The sequence below is a fragment of the Prionailurus bengalensis genome, chromosome D1 (genome assembly GCF_016509475.1).
Source record: "Prionailurus bengalensis isolate Pbe53 chromosome D1, Fcat_Pben_1.1_paternal_pri, whole genome shotgun sequence".
NCBI classification, from domain to species: domain Eukaryota; kingdom Metazoa; phylum Chordata; class Mammalia; order Carnivora; family Felidae; genus Prionailurus; species Prionailurus bengalensis.
In genome coordinates this window covers 6,967,090-6,991,120 of record NC_057346.1, presented here as the reverse complement: position 1 = coordinate 6,991,120, position 24,031 = coordinate 6,967,090, and the positions used below count along the sequence as shown (strand labels likewise).

Sequence of the window (24,031 nt, the reverse complement as noted above, 5' to 3'; positions counted from 1 at the left end):
CAGTAACCCTCAGTTTGTTCTCCATATTTATGAGTTTCTTCTGTTTTGTCCCCCTCCCTGTTTTTATATTATTTTTGTTTCCCTTCCCTTATGTTCGTCTCTTTTGTCTCCTAAAGTCCTCATATGTGTGAAGTCATGTGATTTTTGTCTTTCTCTGAATAATTTCACTTAGCATGATATCCTCCAGTTCCATCCACGTAGTTGCAAATGGCAAGATTTCATTCTTTTTGATTCCCGAGTACGACTCCATTGTATATATATACCACATCTTCTTTATCCATTCATCCATCGATGGTCATTTGGGCTCTTTCCATACTTTGGCTATTGTCGATAGTGTTGCTATAAACATGGGGGTGCATGTGTCCCTTCGAAACAGCACACCCGTATCCCTTGGATAAATGCCTAGTAGTGCAATTGCTGGGTCGTAGGGTAGTTCTATTTTTAGTTTTTTGAGGAACCTCCATACTGTTTTCCAGAGTGGCTATACCAGCTTGCATTCCCATCAACATTGCAAAAGAGATCCTCTTTCTCCGCATCCTCGCCAACATCTGTTGTTGCCTGAGTTGTTAATGTTAGCCATTCTGACAGGTGTGAGGTGGTAACTCATTGTGGTTTTGATTTGTATTTTTCTGATGATGAGTGATATGGAGCATTTTTTCACGTGTCATTTGGCCATCTGGATGTCTTCCTTGGAGAAGTGTCTATTCATGTCTTTGGCCCATTTCTTCACCGGATTTTTTGCGTGTTGAGTTTGATAAGTTCTTTGTAGATTTTGGATACTAACCCTGTATCTGATACGTCATTTGCAAATATCTTCTCCCATTCTGTCGGTTGCCTTTTAGTTTTGCTGATTGTTTCCTTCACTGTGCAGAAGCTTTTTATTTTGATGAGGTCCCAGTAGTTCATTTTTGCTTTTGTTTCCCTTGACTCCAGAGATGTGTTGAGTAAGAAGTTGCTGCGGCCAAGAGCAAAGAGGTTTTTGCTTGCTTTCGCCTCAAGGATTTTGATGGCTTCCTGTCTTACATTGAGGTCTTTCATCCATTTTGAGTTTATTTTTGTGTATGTTGTAAGAAAGTGGTCCAGGTTCATTCTTCTGCATGTCGCTGTCCAGTGTTCCCAGCACCACTTGCTGAAGAAACTGTCTTTATTCCACTGGATATTCTTTCCTGCTTTGTCAAAGATTAGTTGGCCATACAGTTGTGGGTCCATTGTGGGTTCTCTTCTGTTCCATTGATCTGTCTGTTCTTGTGCCATTACCATACTGTCTTGATGATTACGGCTTTGTAGTATAGCTTGAAGTCTGGTATTGTGATGCCTCCTGCTTTGGTTTTCTTTTTCAGGATTGCTTTGGCTCTTTGGGGTCTTTTCTGGTTCCATACAAATTTTAGAATTATTTGTTCTAGCTCTATGAAGAATGCTGGTGGTACTTTGATAGGGATTGCATTGAATAGGTAGATTGCTTTGGGTAGTATCACCATTTTAACAATATTTGTTCTTCCTATCCAGGAGCATGGAATCTTTTTCCATTTTTCTGTGTCTTCTTCAATTTCATTCAAGGTATTCTATGTTTTTTTGTGCAACTGTAAGAGGGATCGATTCCTTGATTTCTCTTTTTGTCGCTTCATTGTTGGTCTATAGGAATGCAACTGATTTCTGTGCATTGATTTTATACCCTGCCACTTTGCTGAATTCATGAATCAATTTTAGCAGTTTTTCGGTGGAATCTTTTGGGTTTTTCATGTAGAGTATCATGTCATCTGCGAAGAGTGAAAGTTTGACCTCCTCCTGGCCGATTTGGATGCCTTTTATTCCTTTGTGTTGTCTTATTGCAGAGGCTAAGACTTCCAATACTATGTTGAATAACAGTGGCGAGAGTGGACATCCCTGTCTTGTTCCTGACCTTAGGGGAAAAGCTCTCAGTTTTTCCCCATTGAGGATGATATTAGCGTTGGGTCATTCATATATGGCTTTTATGATCTTGAGGTCTGCTCCTTCTATCCCTACTTTCTTGAGGGTTTTTATCAAGAAATCATGCTGTATTTTGTCAAATGCTTTCTCTGCATTTATTGAGAGGATCATATGGTTCTTGTCCTTTCTTTTATTGATGTGATGAATCACCAAGTCAATTGTTTTGCAGATATTGAACCAGCCCTGCCTCCCAGGTATAAATCCCATTTGGTTGTGGTGAATAGTTTTTTTAATGTATTGTTGGATCCGGTTGGCTCATATCTTGTTGAGGATTTTTGCGTCCATGTTCATCAGGGTAATTGGTCTATAGTTCTCCTTTTTAGTGGGGTCTCTGTCTGGTTTTGGAATCAAGGTAATGCTGGCTTCATAGAAAGAGTTTGGAAGTTTTCCTTCCATTTCTCTTTTTTGGAACAGTTTCAAGAGACTAGGTGTTAACTCTTCCTTAAATGTTTGGTATAATTCCCCTGGAAAGCCATCTGGCTCTGGACTCTTGTTTTTTGGGAGGTTTTTGTTTTTTTGTTTTTTTGTTTTTTTTATTACTAATTTGATTTCTTTACTGGTTATGGGTCTGTTCACATTTTCTATATCTTTCTGTTTCAGTTTTGGTAGTGTATATGTTTCTAGGAATTTGTCCATTTCTTCCATATTACCCATTTTATTGGCATAAAATCGCTCATAATATTCTCTTATTATTGTTTTTATTTCTGTTGTGTTGGTTGTGATCTCTCCTGTTTCATTCTTGATTTTATTTATTTGGGTCCTTTCCTTTTTCTTCTTGATCCAACTGGCTAGTGGTTTATCAATTTTGTTAATTTTTTCAAAGAACCAGCTTCTGGTTTCATTGATCTGTTCTACTGTGTTTTTTTGGTTTCAGTAGCATTAATTTATGCTCTAAGCTTTATGATTTCCTGTCTTCTGCTGGTTTTGGGTTTTATTTGCTGATCTTTTTCCAGGTCCTTAAGGCATAAGGTTAGGTTGTGTATCTGAGATCTTTCTTCCTTCTTTAGGAAGGCCTGGATTGCTATATACTTTTCTCTTATGACCACCTTTGTTGCGTCCCAGAGGTTTTGGGTTGTGGTGTTATCATTTTCATTGACTTCCATATACTTTTTAATTTCATCTTTAACTGCTTGGTTAGCCCATTCATTCTTTAGTAGGATGTTCTTCAGTCTCCAAGTATTTGTTACCTTTCCAAATTTTTTCTTGTGGTTGATTTCAAGTTTCATAGCATTGTGGTCTGAAAATATGCATGGTATGATCTCAGTCTTTTTGTACTTACTTAGGGCTGATTTGTGTCCCAGTATATGGTCTATTCTGGAGAATGTGTCATGTGCACTGGAGAAGAATGTATATTCTGCTGCTTTAGGATGAAATGTTCTGAATATATCTGTTAAGTCCATCTGGTCCAGTGTGTCATTCAAAACCATTGTTTCCTTGTTGATTTTTTTATTAGATGATCTGTCCATTGCTGTGAGTGGGGTGTTGAAGTCTCCTACTATTAAGGTATTACTATCGATGAGTTCCTTGATGTTTGTGATGCATTGATTTATATATTTGGGTGCTCTCACATTTGGCGCATAAATTTTTATAATTGTTAGGTGTTCTTGGTGTATAGACCCCTTGATTATGGTATAATGCCCTTCTGCATCCCTTGATACAGTCTTTATTTTAAAGTCTAGCTTGTCTGATATAAGTATGGCTACTCCGGCTTTCTTTTGTTGACCATTAGCATGTTAGATGGTTCTCCATCCCCTTATTTTCAATCTGAAGGTGCCTTTAGGTCTAAAGTGGGTCTCCTGTAAACAGCATGTAGATGGGTCTTGTTTTCTTATCCATTTTGTTACCCTGTGTCTTTTGATTGGAGAATTGAGTCCGTTGACATTTAGAGTGAGTACTGAAAGATATGAATTTATTGCTATTATGATGCTTGTAGAGTTGGAGTTTCTGGTGATGTTCTCTGGTCCTTTCTAATCTTTTGTTGCTTTTGGTTTTTATTTATTTATTTATTTACTTACTTATTTATTAATTTCATCTTTTCTCCCCTCGGAAAGCCCCCTTAAAATTTCTTGCAGGGCTGGTTTAGTGGTTACAAACTCCCTTTAATTTTTGTTTGTCTGGGAAACTTTTTATCTCACCTTGTATTTTGAATGACAGCCTTGATGGATCAAGAATTCTTGGCTGCATATTTTTCTGATTCAGAACACTGAATATATCCCGCCACTCCCTTCTGGCCTGCCAAGTTTCTGTGGATAGGTCTGCTTCCAACCTGATCTGTCTTCCCTTGTATGTTAGAGACTTTTTTTCCCTTGCTGCTTTCATGATTCTCTCCTTGCCTGAGTATTTTGTGCATTTGACTATGATATGCCTTGTTGATGGTCGGTTTTTGTTGAATCTAATGGGGATCGTCTGTGCTTCCTGGATTTTGATGTCTGTGTCTTTCCCCAGGTTAGGAAAGTTTTCCCCCTATGATTTGCTCACATAACCCTTCTACCCCTATTTCTCTCTCTTCCTCTTCTGGGACCCCTATGATTCTGATGTTGTTCCTTTTTAATGAGTCACTGATTTCTCTAATTCTTAAATCATGCTCTTCTGCCTTAATCTCCCTCTTTTTTTCTGCTTCCTTATTCTTTATAAGTTTGTCCTCTGTATCGCTGATTTTCTGTTCTGCCTCATCCATCTTGCCACCGCTGCATCCATCCGTGATTGCAGCTCTGTTACAGCATTTTTAATTTCATTCTGGCTATTTTTTACTTCCTTTATCTCTGCAGAAGGGGATTCTAATCTATGTTTGACTCCGGCTAGTATTCTTATTATCGTGATTCTAAATTCTGGTTCAGACATCTTACTCCTATCTGTGTTGGTTAAATCCCTGGCTGTCGTTTCTTTGTGCTCTTTCTTTTGGGGTGAATTCCTTCGTTTTGTCATTTTGAAGGGAGGAAAGTAATTAATGAGGTAGAAAAATTGAAATTAAAAAAATTAAAATTAAAACTATATTGAAATTAAAAATTTAAAACACACACACACACAAATCGAATAGATGATGCTAGATCCTAGGTGTGTTTTGGTCTGGGTGTTGAAAGTGGTTTGACAGATTAGAGAAAAAAAGGCGGGGGTGGAAGGAAAGTGTTTGAAAATTTGAAAGAGTGAATACACTGAAGTAGACTAAGATGATGGGGGTAAAATAGAATTTGAAAAAATATACACAAAAGTAAAGAATGTAGTAGAAAAAAATTAATATTTTTAATGAAAATTAAAAATAAATATGAATTTTTATATTTTCTCTTTTTAAGAAAAAAGAAAAGAAATGAAAAAGAAAAAAGATAAGAAAAGAAAAAAATCGTTTGAAAATTTGAAAAAGTGAATACACTCTAGTAGACTAAAATAAAATGATGGAAGTAAAATAGAACTTGAAAAAATTTACATAACAGCAAAAGATATACTAATAAAAATAAAATAAAAATATTTTTAATAGAAATTGAAAGTAAAAATGAAGTTTTTCTCTTTCTGCATTCAAGAAAAAGAAATGAAACAAAAAAGAGAAAAAAAGAAAGAAAAAAAAAGGAAATTGAGAATTTGAAAAGGTGAGTACACTGAAGTAGACTAAAATAAAATGATGGAAGTAAAGTAGAATTTTAAAAAATTTACACAAAAGTAAAAAGTATAGTAATAAAAAAGAAAGATATTTTTAATAAAAATTGAAAAAATGAATTTTTTCTCTTTCTGTATTCAAGAAAAAGAAAAGAATTGTAAAAGAGAAAAAGGAAAAAGAAAGAAAATTGAATAGATGAACCTGCTAACAGATTGAAGTAGGACTGAAATTGCTTCATTTTCCCCTAGAAGTCAGTCTATGTAGCTCTTTATAGTCCATAAATTAAGCCGACAGTGAGGTTTGTGTTCTTGAAGAGCCAAGCTGTCCCAGTTGGGCGGGACTCGGTATAACAGCTCCGCTGTCCACTAGATGGCGCTGCTAGCCTACTGGGGTGGATTGTTGCGGGGCTCGTAGCTGTGTAGGCGCATGTGCGGGAGCGGTGAAAATGGCGCCACTCAGCTACCCAGTCTGTTCTCCTGGATCAGCAATCATGCACTCGTCCTCTGTCTTCAACTCTCGTCCACTCTCCGCTTCTTCACTCTTCGTGACCAGGCTCCAGGCAGCACCTCTCTCCCAAGCCTTATCTCAGATGTGGCTGTTTTCCCCGGCCTCCTACTTCCGAAGGACTGTGGCTTTGACCCGTTCCGCCCCTCTGCGGGAGGGTCTCACCGAGCAATGGCCGAATGAGCCATGGCTGAATATCGGCTGCACCCAGCTATGCCCGTTGGACCCTCTTTTTGCCGGTGCCCCGAGACTGCGGCCAGAATGCCAGCCCGCCCCAGAAAAAGTTCGCGAGACAGTGTAGCAGCAGCGTCTCAGGGATTATGGAAAATCGCAACACATATCTGGCACCAGGCTGCACCCTTGACAACCTTGTCCCAGCACCAGCGAATGTGGCCGCCTTCCGGGGTCTGCTGGGACCAGGTGGCTGCAACAGTCTTTACCAAATGTCCTTCCAGCAGTGGAACTGCTTTTCCCCGTGAGACCCCAGAACCTCCCGGACCCCATCCTCTTCCTGGGGGTTCGCCCTTCCCACCAGAGCACCGCCAGGTATCGAGCTGAGGACTTGCAGCTTTTGTGCTCTCCTTGTTTACAGTCTTAATGGAATTTAAACTTTCTCCTTTCTCCCTTTTTAGTTTAGTCCCTGCAGCTGTTTCCAATTTTCTACTTTCTCTCCAGCTGCTTTTGGGGAGGGGTGATTTTCATGTATTCTCCCCCGCCTCCCCAGTCTGTGTCCTCTCTCTGCCCACAAAAGTGGTTTCCTACCTTTCAGGGCTTCTCACTCCCCAAGTTCAGCTCTCCGCACCACATACCTGCTCTATTCTGTGGTTCAGGTTGTGCAGATTGTTGTGTTAATCCTCCAATCAGTTTCCTAGGTGTGTAGGATGGTTTAGTGTTGGTCTGGCTGTATTTCATGGACATGAGACACACAAAAAGCTTCCATGCTGTTCCGCCATCTTGGCTCCTCCTTCTTATAGGATTTTAATAACTTGAAATTTGTTGAAACTTCCCTGTCCTAGAAAAAAGTCTATTTTGGTAAATGTTTCACATGAACTTGAGGAAAAAAATGTATTCTGACATGGTTCAAGTCCTACTGGCTAACCATGTTGTTCAGATCCTTAGTACTTGTGTTGGTCCATTTGGGCGGCTAGAATGAACTACAACAGACTGGGTGGATGATAAGCAACAGAAATTTATTGCTTACAGTTTTGGAAATAGTCTTCTTGTTCTGCCCTTAAATACTTAAAAATCACTTGTTCCGTAACCTTTCCATCAAGTCCCAATCTCCAGCTACACCACAGCAAATTGGCCTCTATGTTGCCTACGTAGGTTTTCCTATTGCTTCGTCACCAATGAGGAAGCCTAGGTGATCAACACCTGTCATCACCCTCCCTTGAGCTCGATCACCCACTTTCCACTTTCGCTGACTCCTTACTGGCAGAACAGGAGGGGATGATAAGCTGTGGTTCTGTGTTTTCAGCATCTCCTAATTTTGTCTACTGTGTGCCCCAGTCTATCACACAGGCCGGCAGCCCTCCCGCCAGCTTCCTCCTGGTCTGTTCCATGCTGACTGGGGCCAGAGATGGGTGGCGGGAGCTATCTGACCATCCACAGCAGGGCCACCCTCTCCATCTGCGGGGGGGAGGGGAAAGGGAGGAGCCGGGAAGCCCAAGCAGAAGTGAGAGAGCAGCAGGCTGGTCAGCTGCGGCCAGCACTTCTGCCACCTAGGCCAGAGGGCCATCCCACCCCACCGTGGCCCCCTCCCCCTCTCTGTCCCCTCCTCCCCCACCTCTGATGGCTTTCTTTAGTGATATTACCTGGATTCCTTTCTCTTTGTTTTTTTACATATCTATTAATAGTTTTTGATTTGTGGTTACCGTTAGGTTTATAGATAACATCTTATGCACATAGCTGTTTATATTATGTTGATGATCGCTTAAGTCCAAACCCCTTCTAAAAGCACTAAATTTTTATTCACCATCCCCCAAGGTATCACCATAAGTTTTTCTTGATACTCAACTTGGGGTTATACCTACTGGAAATTATATCTTCCTTTCAGAAAGAATATTACCTGTTTTGATGTGGGCTACACCATCTCCACAGGCAGTGTGCTTCATTGAAGCAGTAGGGATTCAAATTGTCTTATTAGTGATGGGGATTCAGTTTGAATTTATTTGATTTAACATAAGCTCACGGGTGGGGTAGGGGGAGTTTACCAAGAGTTAGTAAGGGTTTTTTGGGGGATAGAGTATGAGGAGAGTGTTACCAAAGAAATTGTTGTCTAAAAGAGAAGAATTGTTTGGAGGGGTGTCTGGGTGGTTCAGTCAGTTAATATCCGACTTCAGGGGCGCCTGGGTGGCTCAGTCGGTTAAGTGACCGACTTCAGCTCAGGTCACGATCTCACGTTCCATGAGTTCAAGCCCCGCGTCGGGCTCTGGGCTGATGGCTCAGAGCCTGGAGCCTGCTTCCGGTTCTGTGTCTCCCTCTCTCTCTGCCCCTCCCCCGTTCATGCTCTGTCTCTCTCTGTCCCAAAAATAAATAAACGTTGAAAAAAAAAATCCGACTTCATTGCAGGTCATGATCTCGTGGTTCATGAGTTCAAGCCCTGAGTCAGACTCTGTACTGACAGCTCAGAGCCTGGAGCCTGCTTTGGGTTCTGTATCTTCCTCCCTCTGCCCCTCCTTCTCTCTCTCTCTCTCTCTCTCAAAAAAAAAAAAAAAAGTTGTTTGGAGTTGTTTGACCAAGTATGTCCTAACATGAATAGTAGGTAGGGTTTGTAAATCAGTGGAATTACTACAGTAATGAGGTTTCTGTAATGGTAATAATAGAATAGTAATTATTTAGTGCTTTCTTGGGCCAGAAGTTGTTCTGAGTGCTTTATGAATATTAACTCATGAACTCCTCACCATAGCTGTAGGAGATAGCCACTATCATTCCCATTTTAGGTGAGACACCGAGGAGAGAATTTAAGCAACTTGTCCAGGGTCGCATGGTGAGTTGGTACTAACTGTTGAACTCAGATAATAGGATGCCATGCTCCGTGTTCTTAACCAGTAGGCTCTATTTTGTCTTCCTCCTGGATGACTCTGGAACATGCAAAAGCAACTCAACCAATGTCCTGGGTATTTTCTTTACACTTGCTAGTGACGCACTTCCAAAGTGAAGGGTAAAACTTGTTGTGAGAATAAAATTGGTATTGCCTGGCTTGTCAAAGTAAATCGTGAGTGGTAATATTTCTTAGATCTAGTTTACACACATAAAATCTATTATATGGTTTCTACTCATTTTGCCCTAATTAGGCAAAAAGCTAATCAGAGGTAGAAAATCCAGTTTTGACCATACAGTTTTATGTATTTTGAACCTTTAGAATGTCACTGTCTTCCAACACTTTAAAAGACTGATTGATCTAAGAAGACGAGGAGAGCCACGTCAGATAGTGAGATACATCAATCCTAAAGAGGTGAGGACACTTTATTCACACAGCATCTGTGTTTTCCCTTCAAGATGTGTGGCTGCTTTATAAATGTGCTCGTATTTGTTTCTTTTAAAACACTTTTTTATTGAAGCACGTTATAGAAAAGTTCATGAAACATAAATGTATAAGGTCACTGAATCATCACAAACAGCCCCCTGTGTAACTTACATAACCCAGATCAATATTTCCTACTTCAAACCACTGCCTTCCAGGCTTTGCACATCACCGCCAACTTCCCTGCTCCCGAGAGGCAACCACCATTTTGTTGTAGCTTTTTTTTCTTTAGTTTTCTCTGTTTTTGAACTGTATGTAAATAGAATCTTATGGTGCGCTTTTTGGTCATTCAGCATTGTGTTTGTGTAGCTGAACTGTATTCATTTTATGAAAAACAATGATAATTATTTCATTATACACACACACACACACTACTGTTAATTCATTCAGTGGTTGACATTTATACATATATATTTTTTCCAGTTTGAGTCTGTTACAAAGATTGCTTGGGGGAACATTCTTATTCATCTGCCCTGGTGCATATGTGCACGAATTTCTTTTGGTTTCTATTCTACCTAGAAATGGAATTTCTGGGTAACGGGATCTGCCAAACTATATTCCAAAGTTACTGTACAATTTGTATTAACCATCATCCGTCTCTTGGAATTCTTGGTGCTTTACATACTTATCAGTGTTTAATTTCAGCTTTTTAATTTGCCTTTCCCTGATAGCTACTGAAGTTGCACATCTTTGTGAGGAGTTCCGCTCCTGGTTTTAATCCTGTGTGCTCTTGCAGGCCTGACCAGACACAATTACAGGGACTTTATCCAACAGGCCCCACACGGGAAGGCTGTCCCCTCCTCACAATCAGACTTGGTGCATGGCAGTGTCCTGCAGCCTCTCAAGGGAGCTCAGGCTGGGACTCAGACACCCTGGACGGAACCCCCGACCCCCGACATATTTAAGTATCTAGTCCCAGCACTTTCATTTTTAGTTCTTTATCTGAGGCTTTGAGCTGAGGTCTTCAGACACCTCTGCTGAGACCTCTTTATGGGGGAAACCTTGAAGACCCTTTTCCCACTCTGACTCAGTCCACTCAGACTGTCCTCCCTTAATCTCCTACATACCTCCTACCCCGAATATACACACCTTATGGTCCCTAACACTGCTGGAGCCTTTTGTTCAGGATTCTGTGCTGATCCACCTGACTCTCTGTCACTGCACTGTTCACGGTGCAGGCGGGGGGGAGGAGGGTGAGGGTGAGATGGAACAGGTGGATTGGTGCCTCCTCTAGTTGTAGACGTCCTAACTCTTGCTTATTACCATGTAGTAAGTGGTCAAAAGCTTTCTTTCCCTTTGTGCTTGTTTCCTTAATTGGCTACTCTGACACTGACATCTCACCTACCGTTCTTCCAGATCAGCTGAGCTCCTGACATTTTTTTGGTGTCTTTATGTGTATATTGTCTCTTATTCCTACTAGTTTAAAGCAGTTCTTTATATAGTCTTCATAAAAGTCCTTGTCGTTTCGTGTTCCATTCTGTGATTTGACTTGTCACTCTTAGGATGGTCCTCACTGTGTGTTTTTTATCATGAAAAATGGCAAACATATTACCAAAGTCGAAAGAGTAAAGTAATAGACTACAGGTACCCATCACCTAGCTTCAACAATTAGCAATTCCCCGCCAGTCTTGCTTCATCTATATTTCCACCCTATTTCCCCAATCCCTAGGTTAGTATTTTGAAACAAGAATGTCTTTTGGTGAACAGAGTTCTTAATTAAAATTTTTTTAATGTTTTTTATTTTTGAGAGAGAGAGAGTGTGAGTGACAGGGGGAGGGGGCAGAGAGAGAGGGAGACACAGAATCTGAAGCAGGCTCCAGGCTCTGAGCTGTCAGCACAGAGCCTGATGTGGGACTTAAATCCACAACCACGAGGTCATGACCTGAGCTGATGTGGCATGCTTAATCAACTGAACCACCCAAGTGCCCCCAGCGTTCTTGATTTTAATGTACTTAAGATTATCAGTGCTTTTGTGTATGAGTGGCGCTTTTTATAAGCTTCGCCAATCCTGAAATCATGAAAGTATTCTCCTATATTATATAAACTTGATTGATTTTCTTTTCATATTTAGATATGCAGACTACTCAGGATTCATTTTTTTGTGTATGGTGTGGGGTAGAGATCCCTTTCATATTCTTCCTTATAGATGTCAAAATGATCAAACACTGTTTATTAAAAAGATAGTCCTTTCTCCACTGTCTCCACTGCTCTGCCATGCCACTTTTATCATAAATCAAGTAACCAGTTATGTATGAGTCTGTGAATTCTCTATTACCTTCCATGATCTGTTTTTATACCCTTGTTATAATTACTTTGAGTTTGTAACAAGTATATTATATGGTAGACAATACTCCCATTTTGTAGTTCTTCAAGAAGACACTTCCAGGCTATCGTTGGATGCTTTGTATTTCCATGTAAATTTTATTTATTTTTTTAAGTTTATTTAATGAGAGAGAGAGAGAGAGTGAGAGAGAGAGAGAGAGAGTGCAAGCTAGGGAGGGGCAGAGAGAGGGAGGGAGAGAGAATCCTAAACAGGCTCTGCACTGTCAACACAGGGTCCGTGGGGCTGGAACCCATGAACCATGAGATCATAACCTGAGCCAAAATCCAGATTGGATACTTAACTGACTGAGCCACTGAAAACCAGGCACCCCTATGTTTTTGGTATTTAGAGTAATGGTATTTAGAGTAGTGTTAGGAACTGTCCCCTTTGCTTCTGTTTTCTGGAAGAGATAGTAGAGAATTGATATTTTTTTCCTTAAATGTTTTGTAGAGTTTACCATTGAACCCATTGAGGCTTGGTGCTTTCTTTTTTGAAAGGTTAATTATTCATTCAGTTTCTTTAATAGGTATTAGTCTATTCAGATTTTCCATTTCTCCTGTGTGAGTTTTGTCAGGTTATGTCTTTCAAGGAATTGAACCATTTATCAAATCTGTAGGAATAGAGTTTTTCATAATATTTGTTAATTATCCTTTTACTGTCCATGGAATCAGTAGTGATGGACCCTCTTTTCTGATATTAGTCATTTGTGTCTTCTTTCTATTGTTTCCTTCTTAGTTTTTTTGTACAGAAGCTTATTGGTTTTATTGAGCTTTATTGGTTTTAATTTCTTTGATTTTTCTCTGTTGATTTCCTGTTTCAATTTCATTGATTTCTGTTTTTTTATTCTTGACTTTTGCTTACTTTTGATTTAATTTGTTTTCCTAGTTTCTTAAGATGGAAGCCTACATTATTGATTTCAAGTCCTTCTTGTTTTCAGATATATGTAGTTAGTGCTATAAATTTTCCCCTAAGCACTGTTTTCAGTGCATTTCACAAAATTTGATAAGCTGTGTTTTCATTTTAATTTAGTTCAAAATATTTTAAAATTCTCTTGAGATGTCCTATTTGATCCACCTGTTATTTAGAAGTGTATTGTTCACTGCCCAAGTCCAAATGTCCAAATGTCTGGGCATTTTCGGACTATCCTTCTGTTACTGATTTCTAGTTTAATTACATTGGAGTCTGAAAGTACACTTTGTATGATTTCTCTTATTTTACAGTTGTTAAAGTGTACTTTATGGTCCATAACATGTTCTATCTTGGTAAATAAAAGTTCTCTGTAAGCTTGAGTAGAATGTATGTTTGCTGTTGTTGGATGAAGTGTTGTAGAAATCTAGATCCAGTTAATTGAAAGTGTTCTTCATTTTCATAATAGACTGCTGAATATGTCAATTAATGGTAGAGAGGTGTCAAATTCTCCAACTAGAATAGTGGATTTCTCTAGTTCTCCTGTGGTTCTTTCAGTTTCTGCCTTCATATTTTGATACTATGTTGTTAGGTATATATACTTTATGGATTGTTATGTCTCCTCAGAGAAGTGTCCACATTATCATCTTGTAGTCCTCTTCTTTATCCCTGATGATTTTTCTTGCTCTGAATTCAGCTGTCCCTGAAATTAATACAGCTTCTTGGTTTTTGTTTAATCAGTGTTAGTTAATATGTTACATCTTTCTCTATTACTATGCTTGTACCCTATCTGTGTCTTTATATTTTAAATGGTTTTCTTACAGACAACATATAGTTGGGTCTTTTTTTTTTTAATCTATTCTGTCAGTCTCTGCCATTTAACTTGTGTATTTAGACCATTGATATTTAGTATGGTGATTGATGTCTAACATATTTAATGTTTTCTATTTCTTGCCCTTGTTCTTTGTTTCTTTTTTTCTATTACACCCTTTTTCTGTCTTCTCTGGTTTTAATTGAGCATTTTTAAAAAATTTTTTTTTTCAACGTTTATTTTTGGGACAGAGAGAGACAGAGCATGAATGGGGGAGGGGCAGAGAGAGGGAGACACAGAATCGGAAACAGGCTCCAGGCTCTGAGCCATCAGCCCAGAGCCTGACGCGGGGCTCGAACTCACGGACCGCGAGATCGTGACCTGGCTGAAGTCGGACGCTTAACCGACTGCGCCACCCAGGCGCCCCTAATTGAGCATTTTATATGATTACATTTTCTTTCCTGTCAGCATATCAATTATACCTCTTTTTTACTAATTTTTGGTTCCCTAGAATTTGCATTGAGTATTTACAGCTAATCTAAGTCCATTTAAAAAAAAATTTTTTTTTTCAACGTTTATTTATTTTTGGGACAGAGAGAGACAGAGCATGAATGGGGGAGGGGCAGAGAGAGAGGGAGACACAGAATCGGAAACAGGCTCCAGGCTCTGAGCCATCAGCCCAGAGCCTGACGTGGGGCTTGAACTCATGGACCGCGAGATCGTGACCTGGCTGAAGTCGGACGCTTAACCGACTGCGCCACCCAGGCGCCCCTAATCTAAGTCCATTTTAAATAACGCTATTGCACTAAATGAAGTTCCCCATAGGCATAGGAGACAGAGTCATGCTTAAGGGAAAGGAACTGCCTCAAATACACAGCTGACTCCCATCCCCATTTGAGTTTGTAGATGGTAGGTAGAAGGATAAAGAATTAAGCTTAAATCTTCTCAAAGTACTTTTGAATTTCCCATAGGCTTTCATAGTTGAAGAGATAGAGAGTTGCCATATCTAAAAAATAGGGGAAAACTGGAAATGGACAAACCAGACATAGATTACTAAAACTGCAGTCCAGGCTTGAGCCAGCTAAATTTTTGATTGGATTGACATGATTAGCACCTCACCCTAACTGACTGAAATAGGAAGGAAAAAAAATTCCATGAAGCTGTACACTTAAGATTTGCCTACTTTAGTGGACATAAAAGTATATATATAATGAATTTTGTTTAAAAAGTATATACAGTTGACCCTTGAATAACATTGGGATAGGGGCAGTGACTCCCTGCCCATGCAGTAGAGAATCCATGTGTAACTTGTGACTCTCCAAAAACTCAACTACAGATAGCCTACTGTTGACCGAAGACCTTACTAATAACATAGTCAGTTAATATGTATTTTGTATGTTACATGTATTATACACTGTACTCATACAGTAAGTTAAGCTAGAGAAAATAACGTGTTATTAAGAAGGTCGTAAGAAGAAAATACATTTACAATGCTATACTATAAAAAAATCCACATATAAGTGGACCCGTGCAGTTCAAACCCATGTTGTTTAAGGGTCACCTGTATAAATTTTATAAATGTAAGTTTAAGAGCCTGTTATAGAACATACGTTTCACGATTGAACTGTGACCCTACATATGTATGTATGTATGTATGTATGTATGTATATGCTTTTTAGTCAGGAGAAAATTATGCAAAACTTAAGGTAGTCTTTTAGGCTTTATAGACTGAACGATTTAGGATAATATGTATATTCTCATCTAACAGTACTATCAGGTGGTAAGCTTGAACTCTTCTGTTAGAGGACCCAAAATTGTTTTCTCTCTTTTACATTTGGTGCAAGGCATTAAAATTTATAAGACCAATTCTATACAATTCTTAAAAAATTTAAGCATGGATTTTTGATTTAAGAAAAGCTACTTAGGAACGGTCATCTTGTGTTAAACGTGGATTAGCCAATGACATTTTTTTACTCTGAATTTACCTGTAAGATAAATATGTAAGTCATATGTTTGAGGACTTACTTAAAATTTCTGTTTTTGGAATAACAAATCACTTGGCTTTTATACTTATATGTTGCACAGAAAGGGAACATATTTGGTATCATTTTTCCAGTTACAAAAACTGTTTTACTTATTGGATGCCCATTAGAAATTAAATCTTAAAATATATTTTAATTTAAAAATAATTATTTAAGGCTTATTTACTTGACCTATTTCATAAATAATTAATATTCGGCACTATTTTAGCATGATAGAGTGAGAAGTGGTGAGTTGATACACACAGAATTTTGAAGAGTAATGTATTTTTTTGTAGGCAGAGCTGCTAGATGCTGCTGCGGGCATTCATGTACGATTCAGATTAGGTGGTGTAAGTATGGGTGAATTCTTATTTGGTAATTTTAAAGCACATTTATATGAAATTTAAAAGATTTAAATTTTAAAAATATAAATCGTTTTTTGTGATTACAGTGGTCCTTTGAACTTTTCCGTATACAGGTTAAATTTCCACCTGATATATACTATAAAATTTTCACTCATAGACCTATTGAAGATCTGTGTGCTAATAGCCCTAGAGATTATACAAAACTTCCAGCAAAATATACATCTCATATTAAAAGTGATAATCTTCAGGAAGAGGATCATCGTGGCTGGTATCGTCGTATAGAGAACAATGGCTGGAGGCTTGTCTCTGATACAGTAAGAATATAAAAATGTTAATAATTTTGAATCTTACATATTTAGGAACTCTTTTGTCTTTTTGAAAAATAATTTTAAAATAATAAATCTTGGTAATTTAACTGATAAAAACTGATGATGGTAAGTACTCAGAGGTTACTAATAATACTTCAAGATCAACAGTGTATCTTTTTTTTCTTTACATTTGCTTATACTTCTAGTAATCAGCTTTGATCTAGGCCATATTTAGATACTGTTTGGAACTCAGCAGTTTAGTATCTTTATAACAAAGCAAATTGGAAAATGTTGTTGACTCTATTAATCCTTGGACTAGAGGTGGGAATTTTTTTTTTTTTTAGTGTTTATTTTGAGAGAGAGAGAGGGCATGAGCAGGGGGAGGGGCAGAGAGAGGGAGAGAGAGAACCCCAACCAGGCTCCACCGTGTCAGCACAGAGCCCAACACAGTCCGATCCCACGAACCATGAGATCATACATGACCTGAGCTGAGATCAAGAGTCAATCACTTAACTGGCTGAGCCACCCAGGCACCCCTAGAGGTGGGAATTCTTAAGAAAAAGATGACATTTTCTCTTACAGAGCTTGTAACAACAGATACTGGTGGAAAATCATCTGGATTGTCATGGTGTTTGGAACTTTAACATGTTGTCATATTAATTGAATGGAATGATTTTAAATATACATAGTTCTTAATACGTATATGTGATGTAGGGACTTTTCCATAGACACCCATGTTTTACCTCCTCTTTTTGTGGGGATAATTTCTACCTAAGCATGTTTGGTTAGGTTAACATGATCAGGTTCTATAGCTCTAGATGTCTGTTTATATGGCCTCATATCGTCATTCAAATTTTTAATCTCTGGTATGTAGATTATAGAATGTAGTATATTTAATATACTAAGAATGAAAAGTGAACATGATCGAGTTGTGTATTCACACATTTATTCAACAAATTTTATTGCATACCAAACATATGTCAGGCATTGTACTAGATGCTAGGGATACAATGGTAGATAAAATAGTCCCTTCTCTCAAGTAGTTTGCCTTTTAATTTGGGAGAGACTTAAGTAAAAAAGAGCTTTTCAGTACAGTGTAGTAAATACGTGCTTTAATAGAGACAAATACGTAGTGCTGTGGGGGATAGAAAATTCTCCTCCTTGTTTTTTAATATGTGGTGAAGGAGAGGCAATGATTTGGAAGGAGGAAAAATAGGCAACCAGTTAGGATAGCATGTCATACAGGAAACCACAAACTCTTGGGACAAAATGATGAGACTTCCCTGTTCTTGGAGGGTACCTGTCCTCCCTGAGAATTAGAGTCTTCAAACGTCAACAGCACTGAGAGTAGGTGAGTTTGTTCTTACGAGTAAAGAGTTTGTTCTTAGGAAAAACAAAAACACTATTGGAGTATGTCTTTTCATTTACCCATTCAATGAATAGTTATTAAGTACCTCAGTATGCTAGTGCTTTCTTAGTCTTTCTGTGACATGTGCCTCTGAAAGCTCAATGCGCTATTCACCTGTGGCATAATAAGAAATACCTTAGAGGAGGTGTATTCTCTCCTCTGTTTCTCTCTTGGCATATTCCTACTGAACACACAGAACTTCTGACTGTAGCCAAATTACCTCACAATCAGTATTTCAACACTTTGTGTATTCATTTTCCATTTCTCAACAGTTTTGGGTGTCTCCTGAAAACGTAGAGGTGGGAGACAAAAAAGAAAGCGAATTCCATTTCTCTAAACTGAAGAGAAGGCAAGATATGGAAAAGAAAAGAAAAATTAGAAAAATAGAATGGATGAGGAAAATGTAAGTTGATGAAATAGACTTACTAAATATATACTGTTTTAAGTTCTTCTTAAAAAAATGGTATCACTACGAAAAGAACTGCATGTTGTTTTTAAAAAGAAAATGTAAGATAATGTTTATGTTTTAAACAATATTTAGATAAGCAAACATTTAACAAATGCCTGCTATCTGTGAGACACTGTTACTCTCTGAGATATAAATGGAAAAAAGACATGCTTTGATCCCAAGGAAATTACAGTCTATAGGAATATCAGATATGAAAATAAGGATTTACTCTTACGTATCGGGTAACTTGTATTTGGCCCTCCAGATCCACTCTGTACCCTTCTCAACCCTTCTTTCTGTCCTAAGAGACTGACCTAAATGGATTATGCTAAAAGTCATTCTGGACCTTTCTAACAAATGTTTAAAGCAAGCCAAAAAATCAGATTGTTTACAAGTTTACTTCACTGCATACCCAGAACAAATCCCCACAATATTTAAAGGAATACAAACACTTCAGTATCCCAAATCATATAAAATTCACAATGTCTACCATATAGCATTCAGTTACCAAGCATGAAAAGAAACAGGACAATAGATCCCATTTAAGAAGAAAAATTAATTAGTAGCAACAGACCCACCAAAATATCTTTTGAAGGTGAAGGTGAAGGAAACTTTTTAGACAGATAAAAGCTGAATTCTCTTATTATGAGCGGACCAGCACTACAAGAAATTTTTCTGGCAGGAAAAAAAATGGTTCTAGGTAGAAACCTGGATCCATGAAGAACACCAAAAGTGGTAATTATGTAAGTAAATATAAACAACTTTTATTCTTACTACTTAAATCTCTTTAAAAGATAATTAACTATGGAACTGTACACTTAAAGATAGATAAGATGATAAATTTTGTGTTACATGTTCTTTACTGAACTTTTTAAAGATGGGTATTAAAGTTGTAAAGGAATGAATTAATATTGATATTACCAATCAAGTTGTACTTTAATTTTTGATCCCACAATTATATTCCTTTTTCTCTTATATTGAAAATCTGCATTTCAAGCAAAATATAATTGCTTATTTTCCTGACATTACAATTAAATTGTTCAAAAAAACCCAATATAATACCATTATATGATGCAATTAATCACTGAATAAAATTTTTAAAAATTTAAGTTTTTAAAGTTTTTTTTACTATTTAAAGCAGAAACACCAAGAGTATGTTGTGATGTTTGTAAACTTAGAACAGTGCAAAAGTAAAATGTATGATAATGATGCCATAAAGGTTGGGAGAGATGAGATGGAAGTGTACTGCTAGAGGTCCTGAGTGTGCATATGAAGTAGTATAATAGTGCTTAAAGGTAGACTGTGGTTGTTAAAGATGTATATTACAAACCCCAAAGCAACCATAAAATCAACAAGAACAAAGACGTAAATATAAGAATGTAACGATGGAAATAAAATAGCATCATAAAAAACAATCAGTCCAAAAGAAGGGCGAACAAAGAGGGAAGGAAAGAACGGAGAGGACAAAGAGAAAGCAAATAGCATGATATAGACTGAAATCAATCATATCAATGATAACTTTAAATGCAAGTGGTCTGAGCACCCCAAATAAAGGCAGAGTTTGACAGATTGGATAAAACTATACACAAGGACAGAACAGTCCTAAATACTTGTCTCCTAATAACAGAGCTTCAAAGTACATGAAACAAAAACTAATAGTACCGAAAGGAGAAATAGGCAAATCCAAAATTATAATCAGAGATTTCAAAGCCCTTTCATGAGTGATTGGTAGAACAAGTGGACAGTAACTTGGTAAGGCTAGAGAAGACTTGAGCAAAACTGGACATAATTGGCATCTATAGAGCACTGTACCCAGCATGAGCACTGAATATTCTTTTCTAGTGCTGGTGAAAAATCCCACCAAGATACATTATATTCTAGGTCATAAAACAACCACAAATTTGAAAAAATTAAAATCATACAGAGGATGTTATCTGATCACAATGGAATTACAAAGTAATTAAAAACATAAAAATGAATTAAAAGTAATAAATCAATAAAAAAATTAAAAACAGTAATAACAGAAAATTTTCTGGAAAACGTCCAACTATTTAGATATTAAACAGCATACCTCTATATAATCTATGAGTGCAAGAAGTCACAAGGGAAATTTGAAAATATTTTTGATTTAATGGAAATGAAAATACAACAAAAATTGAAGGATGCAGCTAAAGCAGTACTTACAGAGAATTTTTACTTAAGAGAATTAAATACTTATATTTAAAAAGAAAGATCTCAGGGCACCAGTGTGGCTCAGTTGGTTAAGCATCTAACTTTGGTTCAGGTCGTGATCTCATGGTTCACATGTTCGAGCCCTGCATCAGGCTCTGTGCTGACAGCTAGGAGCCTGCTTCAGATTCTGTGTCTCCCTCTCTCTCTGCCCCTCCCCTCCTGTGCTCTATCTCTCTGTCTCTCAAAAATAAATATTTTTTAAAAATCTCAAATCAGTAATCTAAGCTTCCAACATAAGAACCAGAAAAGAAGAGCAAGTCAAACCCGAAGCAAGTAGAAGAAAGGAAATGATAACAGTAGAAAGCAGTTACATTGCAAACAGAAAACCATCAGCAAAAATGAAGGAAATCAAAACTTGGGTTTTTTTTGAAAAGAGCAATACAGTTTATAAACCTCTAAATAAAAATTTGAAAAGAGAAATGACACATGTAATTCAGAAACATCAGAAATAAAAAGGATGTTTAATCCTATAGGCATTAAAGCAATATAGATGTATTATGAATAATGCATACAAATTTGCAAAATTAGGTGAAAGAAAAATTCATTGAAAGGCATAAACCAAAACTCACTCAAAAAAAACCAAAAAGCATAAATAGGTCCTGCTATTAAATTGAATTTTTAGTTGATAGAAATCCCACAAAGAAAACTCCAGGCACAGATAGATTTCCTGGTGAATTCTAAGAAGCATTTAATAGAGTACAATTTTATACAATATTTCCAGAAATAGGAGGGAATATGTTCCAAAAATATCTATAAAGTATTACCTGAGACTTAAGACTTATAAAAAAAGATATCATAAGAAAATAACAACCAGTATCACTGAAGAACATATATATAGGATAGTAAACATCATAAATGGAGTTTGAGGAATACACAGTTGGTTTAACATTTGGAAATCATTCATTGTTATTTATCATACTAACAGACTTACAAAGAAAATTGGATATGACCATCTCAATAGATGCAGAAAAACTACTACAAAAATCCAACAACCATTCATTATGAACACTCTTATCAAACTAGGAATATAAGAGAACCTCCTCAACCCGATAAAGAAAATCTACAAAAATCCTACAGCTAACATTATACTCAGTGGTGAAAGACTGAATGCTTTATCTCTAAGATGAAGAACAAGGCAAGGATGTCTGCTCTCACCACTTCTTTACAACACTGGACTGAAGGTCCTAGTCCATGCAGTAAAGCAAGGTGGAGGGGGAAGACACTGAGATTGGAAAAGAAGATCTGAAAGCGTCTTTATCCACAGTTGACATGATTGACTGGGTACACGATCCCAAGGAACCTACCAAAAAGCTACTGGAATTAATAAGTGAGTTTATCAGGGTTGTGAGATACAGAAACCAACTGTACTGCCATATTCCAGCAAGAAACATTGGGAAATTGAATTTTTAAAAAATAACATTTACAGTAGCATAAGGAAATATGAAACACCTAAGAGAAAAAAAATCTGTATGACTTGTACACTAAAAACTGCAAAACATTGCTAAGAGAACTTAAAGAAGACCTAAATAAATGACGAGATATATGGTGGTCGTAGATCAGAAGACTATTGTTAAGATGTCCATTGTCTCCAAATTGGTACCTGCATTCAATGCAGTAACAGTCAAAAGTTCCAGCAGGTTTTTTGGGGAAATTGACAAGTTGATTTGAAAATTTATATGGAAATGCATAGGAGCTAGACTAGCCAAAACAATTTGGAAAAAAAATTTAGAGAACTTTTACTACTTGATTCTAAGACTTACTACAAAGCTACTATACTCAAGACATTGTGGTATCAGCATAAAGATATATAGATTAATGGGACATAGCTGAGAAAACTTACCAATATACATGTGTATCTCACACAGGTGCCAAGGCAATATAATTGGAAAACAATATTCTTTTCAACAAATTGCATATTAAAATCAGAAAAATGAAACTTGATTTTTATCTCACACCATTTATATGAAGTTTTGTATCTGGTGAGAGATCATAGATATAAATGCCCAAACCATAAAATATCTACAGGTAAGCAAAGGAGAAAATCTTAGTGACCTTGGTTCTGGCAAAATATTTTATTTTTTATTTTTACTTATTTTTTATTTTTTCCTATTTTAAGTTTTTTATTGAGGCATAATCTGTATACAATAAAATATACAGATTCTAAGTATAATTAGATGAGTTTTGTCAATTGAATACTTCCATATAACCACCAAACTAAAATCTAGAACATTCCTACCATCATGTCCCATTACAGTTACCCTCACACTCTCACCCTTATTCCATTTTATATCGACAAGCAGTTCATGATAAAATAAAATACAACAATATTTAAATTTTGTATGTCAAATAGTATAACAGCCCCACATAAGTCAAAGCATGTTAACGTCTTTAGAAGAAATTAATTAAAAACTCAAATATGAAAAACCTATTTATCTAGGACAATGGAAGCATCAATTACTCTATTAATAAAGTTATATTAATATGTGGAAGACAATATATCCTTATATTTTAGCACATCTTGAAGGAAGAGGTACATTGAGACCCAATATTTACTAACAAAAAAAATTCAGGGGCGCCTGGGTGGCGCAGTCGGTTAAGCGTCCGACTTCAGCCAGGTCACGATCTCGCGGTCCGTGAGTTCGAGCCCCGCGTCGGGCTCTGGGCTGACGGCTCAGAGCCTGGAGCCTGTTTCCGATTCTGTGTCTCCCTCTCTCTCTGCCCCTCCCCCGTTCATGCTCTGTCTCTCTCTGTCCCAAAAATAAATAAAAAACATTGAAAAAAAAAAAATTCAGGTATTTTCTTTGGGCTGTCTGTACATTTGAGTTCTCCTAATACCTCTCTTATTTTATGATGGGCAGTTTATTTCCACTGACTCTAGTTAAAGGTTTGGTATTTTTTGTTTTTGGGTTTTTTTTTTGTTTGGTTTGATTTGGGTTTTTTTACAGTATAATTTATTGTCAAATTGGTTTCCATACAACACCCAGTGCTCATCCCAACAGGTGCCCTCCTCAATGCCCATCACCCATTTTCCCCTCTCTCCCACCCCCCATGTACCCTCAGTTTGTTCTCAGTATTTAAGAGTCTCTTATGGTTTGCCTCCTTCCTTCTCTGTAACTTTCCCCCCCCTTTCCCCACCCCTCTGGTCTTCTGTTCAGTTTCTCAGGATCCACATACGAGTGAGAACATATGGTATCTGTCTTTCTCTGACTGACTTTCCTTAGCATAATACCCTGCAGTTCCATCCACGTTGCTGAAAGTGGCCAGATTTCATTTTTTCTCATTGCCAAGTAGTATTCCATTGTATATATAAAACACATCTTTATCCATTCATCAGTTGATGGACATTTAGGCTCTTTCTATAATTTGGCTACTGTTGAAAGTGCTGCTATAAACATTGGGGTACAAGTGCCCCTATGCATCAGCACTCCTGAATCCCTTGGGTAAATTCCTAGCAGTGCTATTGCTGGGTCAAAGGGGAGCTCTATTCTTAATTTTTTGAAGAACCTGCACACTGTTTTCCAGAGCGGCTGCACCAGTTTGCATTCCCACCAACAGTGCAAGAGGGTTCCCATTTCTCCGCATCCTCTCCAGCATCTATAGTGTCCCGATTTGTTCGCTTTAG

General features: G+C 37.5%; 1 protein-coding gene across 5 annotated transcripts in view; it reads left to right on the top strand.

Moving 5' to 3' along the window:
- The window catches only part of CD1H11orf65 (chromosome D1 C11orf65 homolog), a 64,339-nt gene that overhangs the window by 22,064 nt on the left and 18,244 nt on the right, over positions 1 to 24,031 (top strand). For 3 of the 5 annotated variants that reach the window (XM_043579260.1, XM_043579258.1, XM_043579259.1), the window contains exons 3-6: positions 9,426 to 9,518; positions 15,945 to 15,998; positions 16,127 to 16,327; positions 18,002 to 18,132. In XM_043579260.1, coding sequence (XP_043435195.1) covers positions 9,426 to 9,518; positions 15,945 to 15,998; positions 16,127 to 16,327; positions 18,002 to 18,132 — 479 coding nt within the window. The remainder of the gene's footprint in view (positions 1 to 9,425; positions 9,519 to 15,944; positions 15,999 to 16,126; positions 16,328 to 18,001; positions 18,133 to 24,031) is intronic. The other 2 variants (XM_043579262.1, XM_043579261.1) reach the window with 2 other exon arrangements.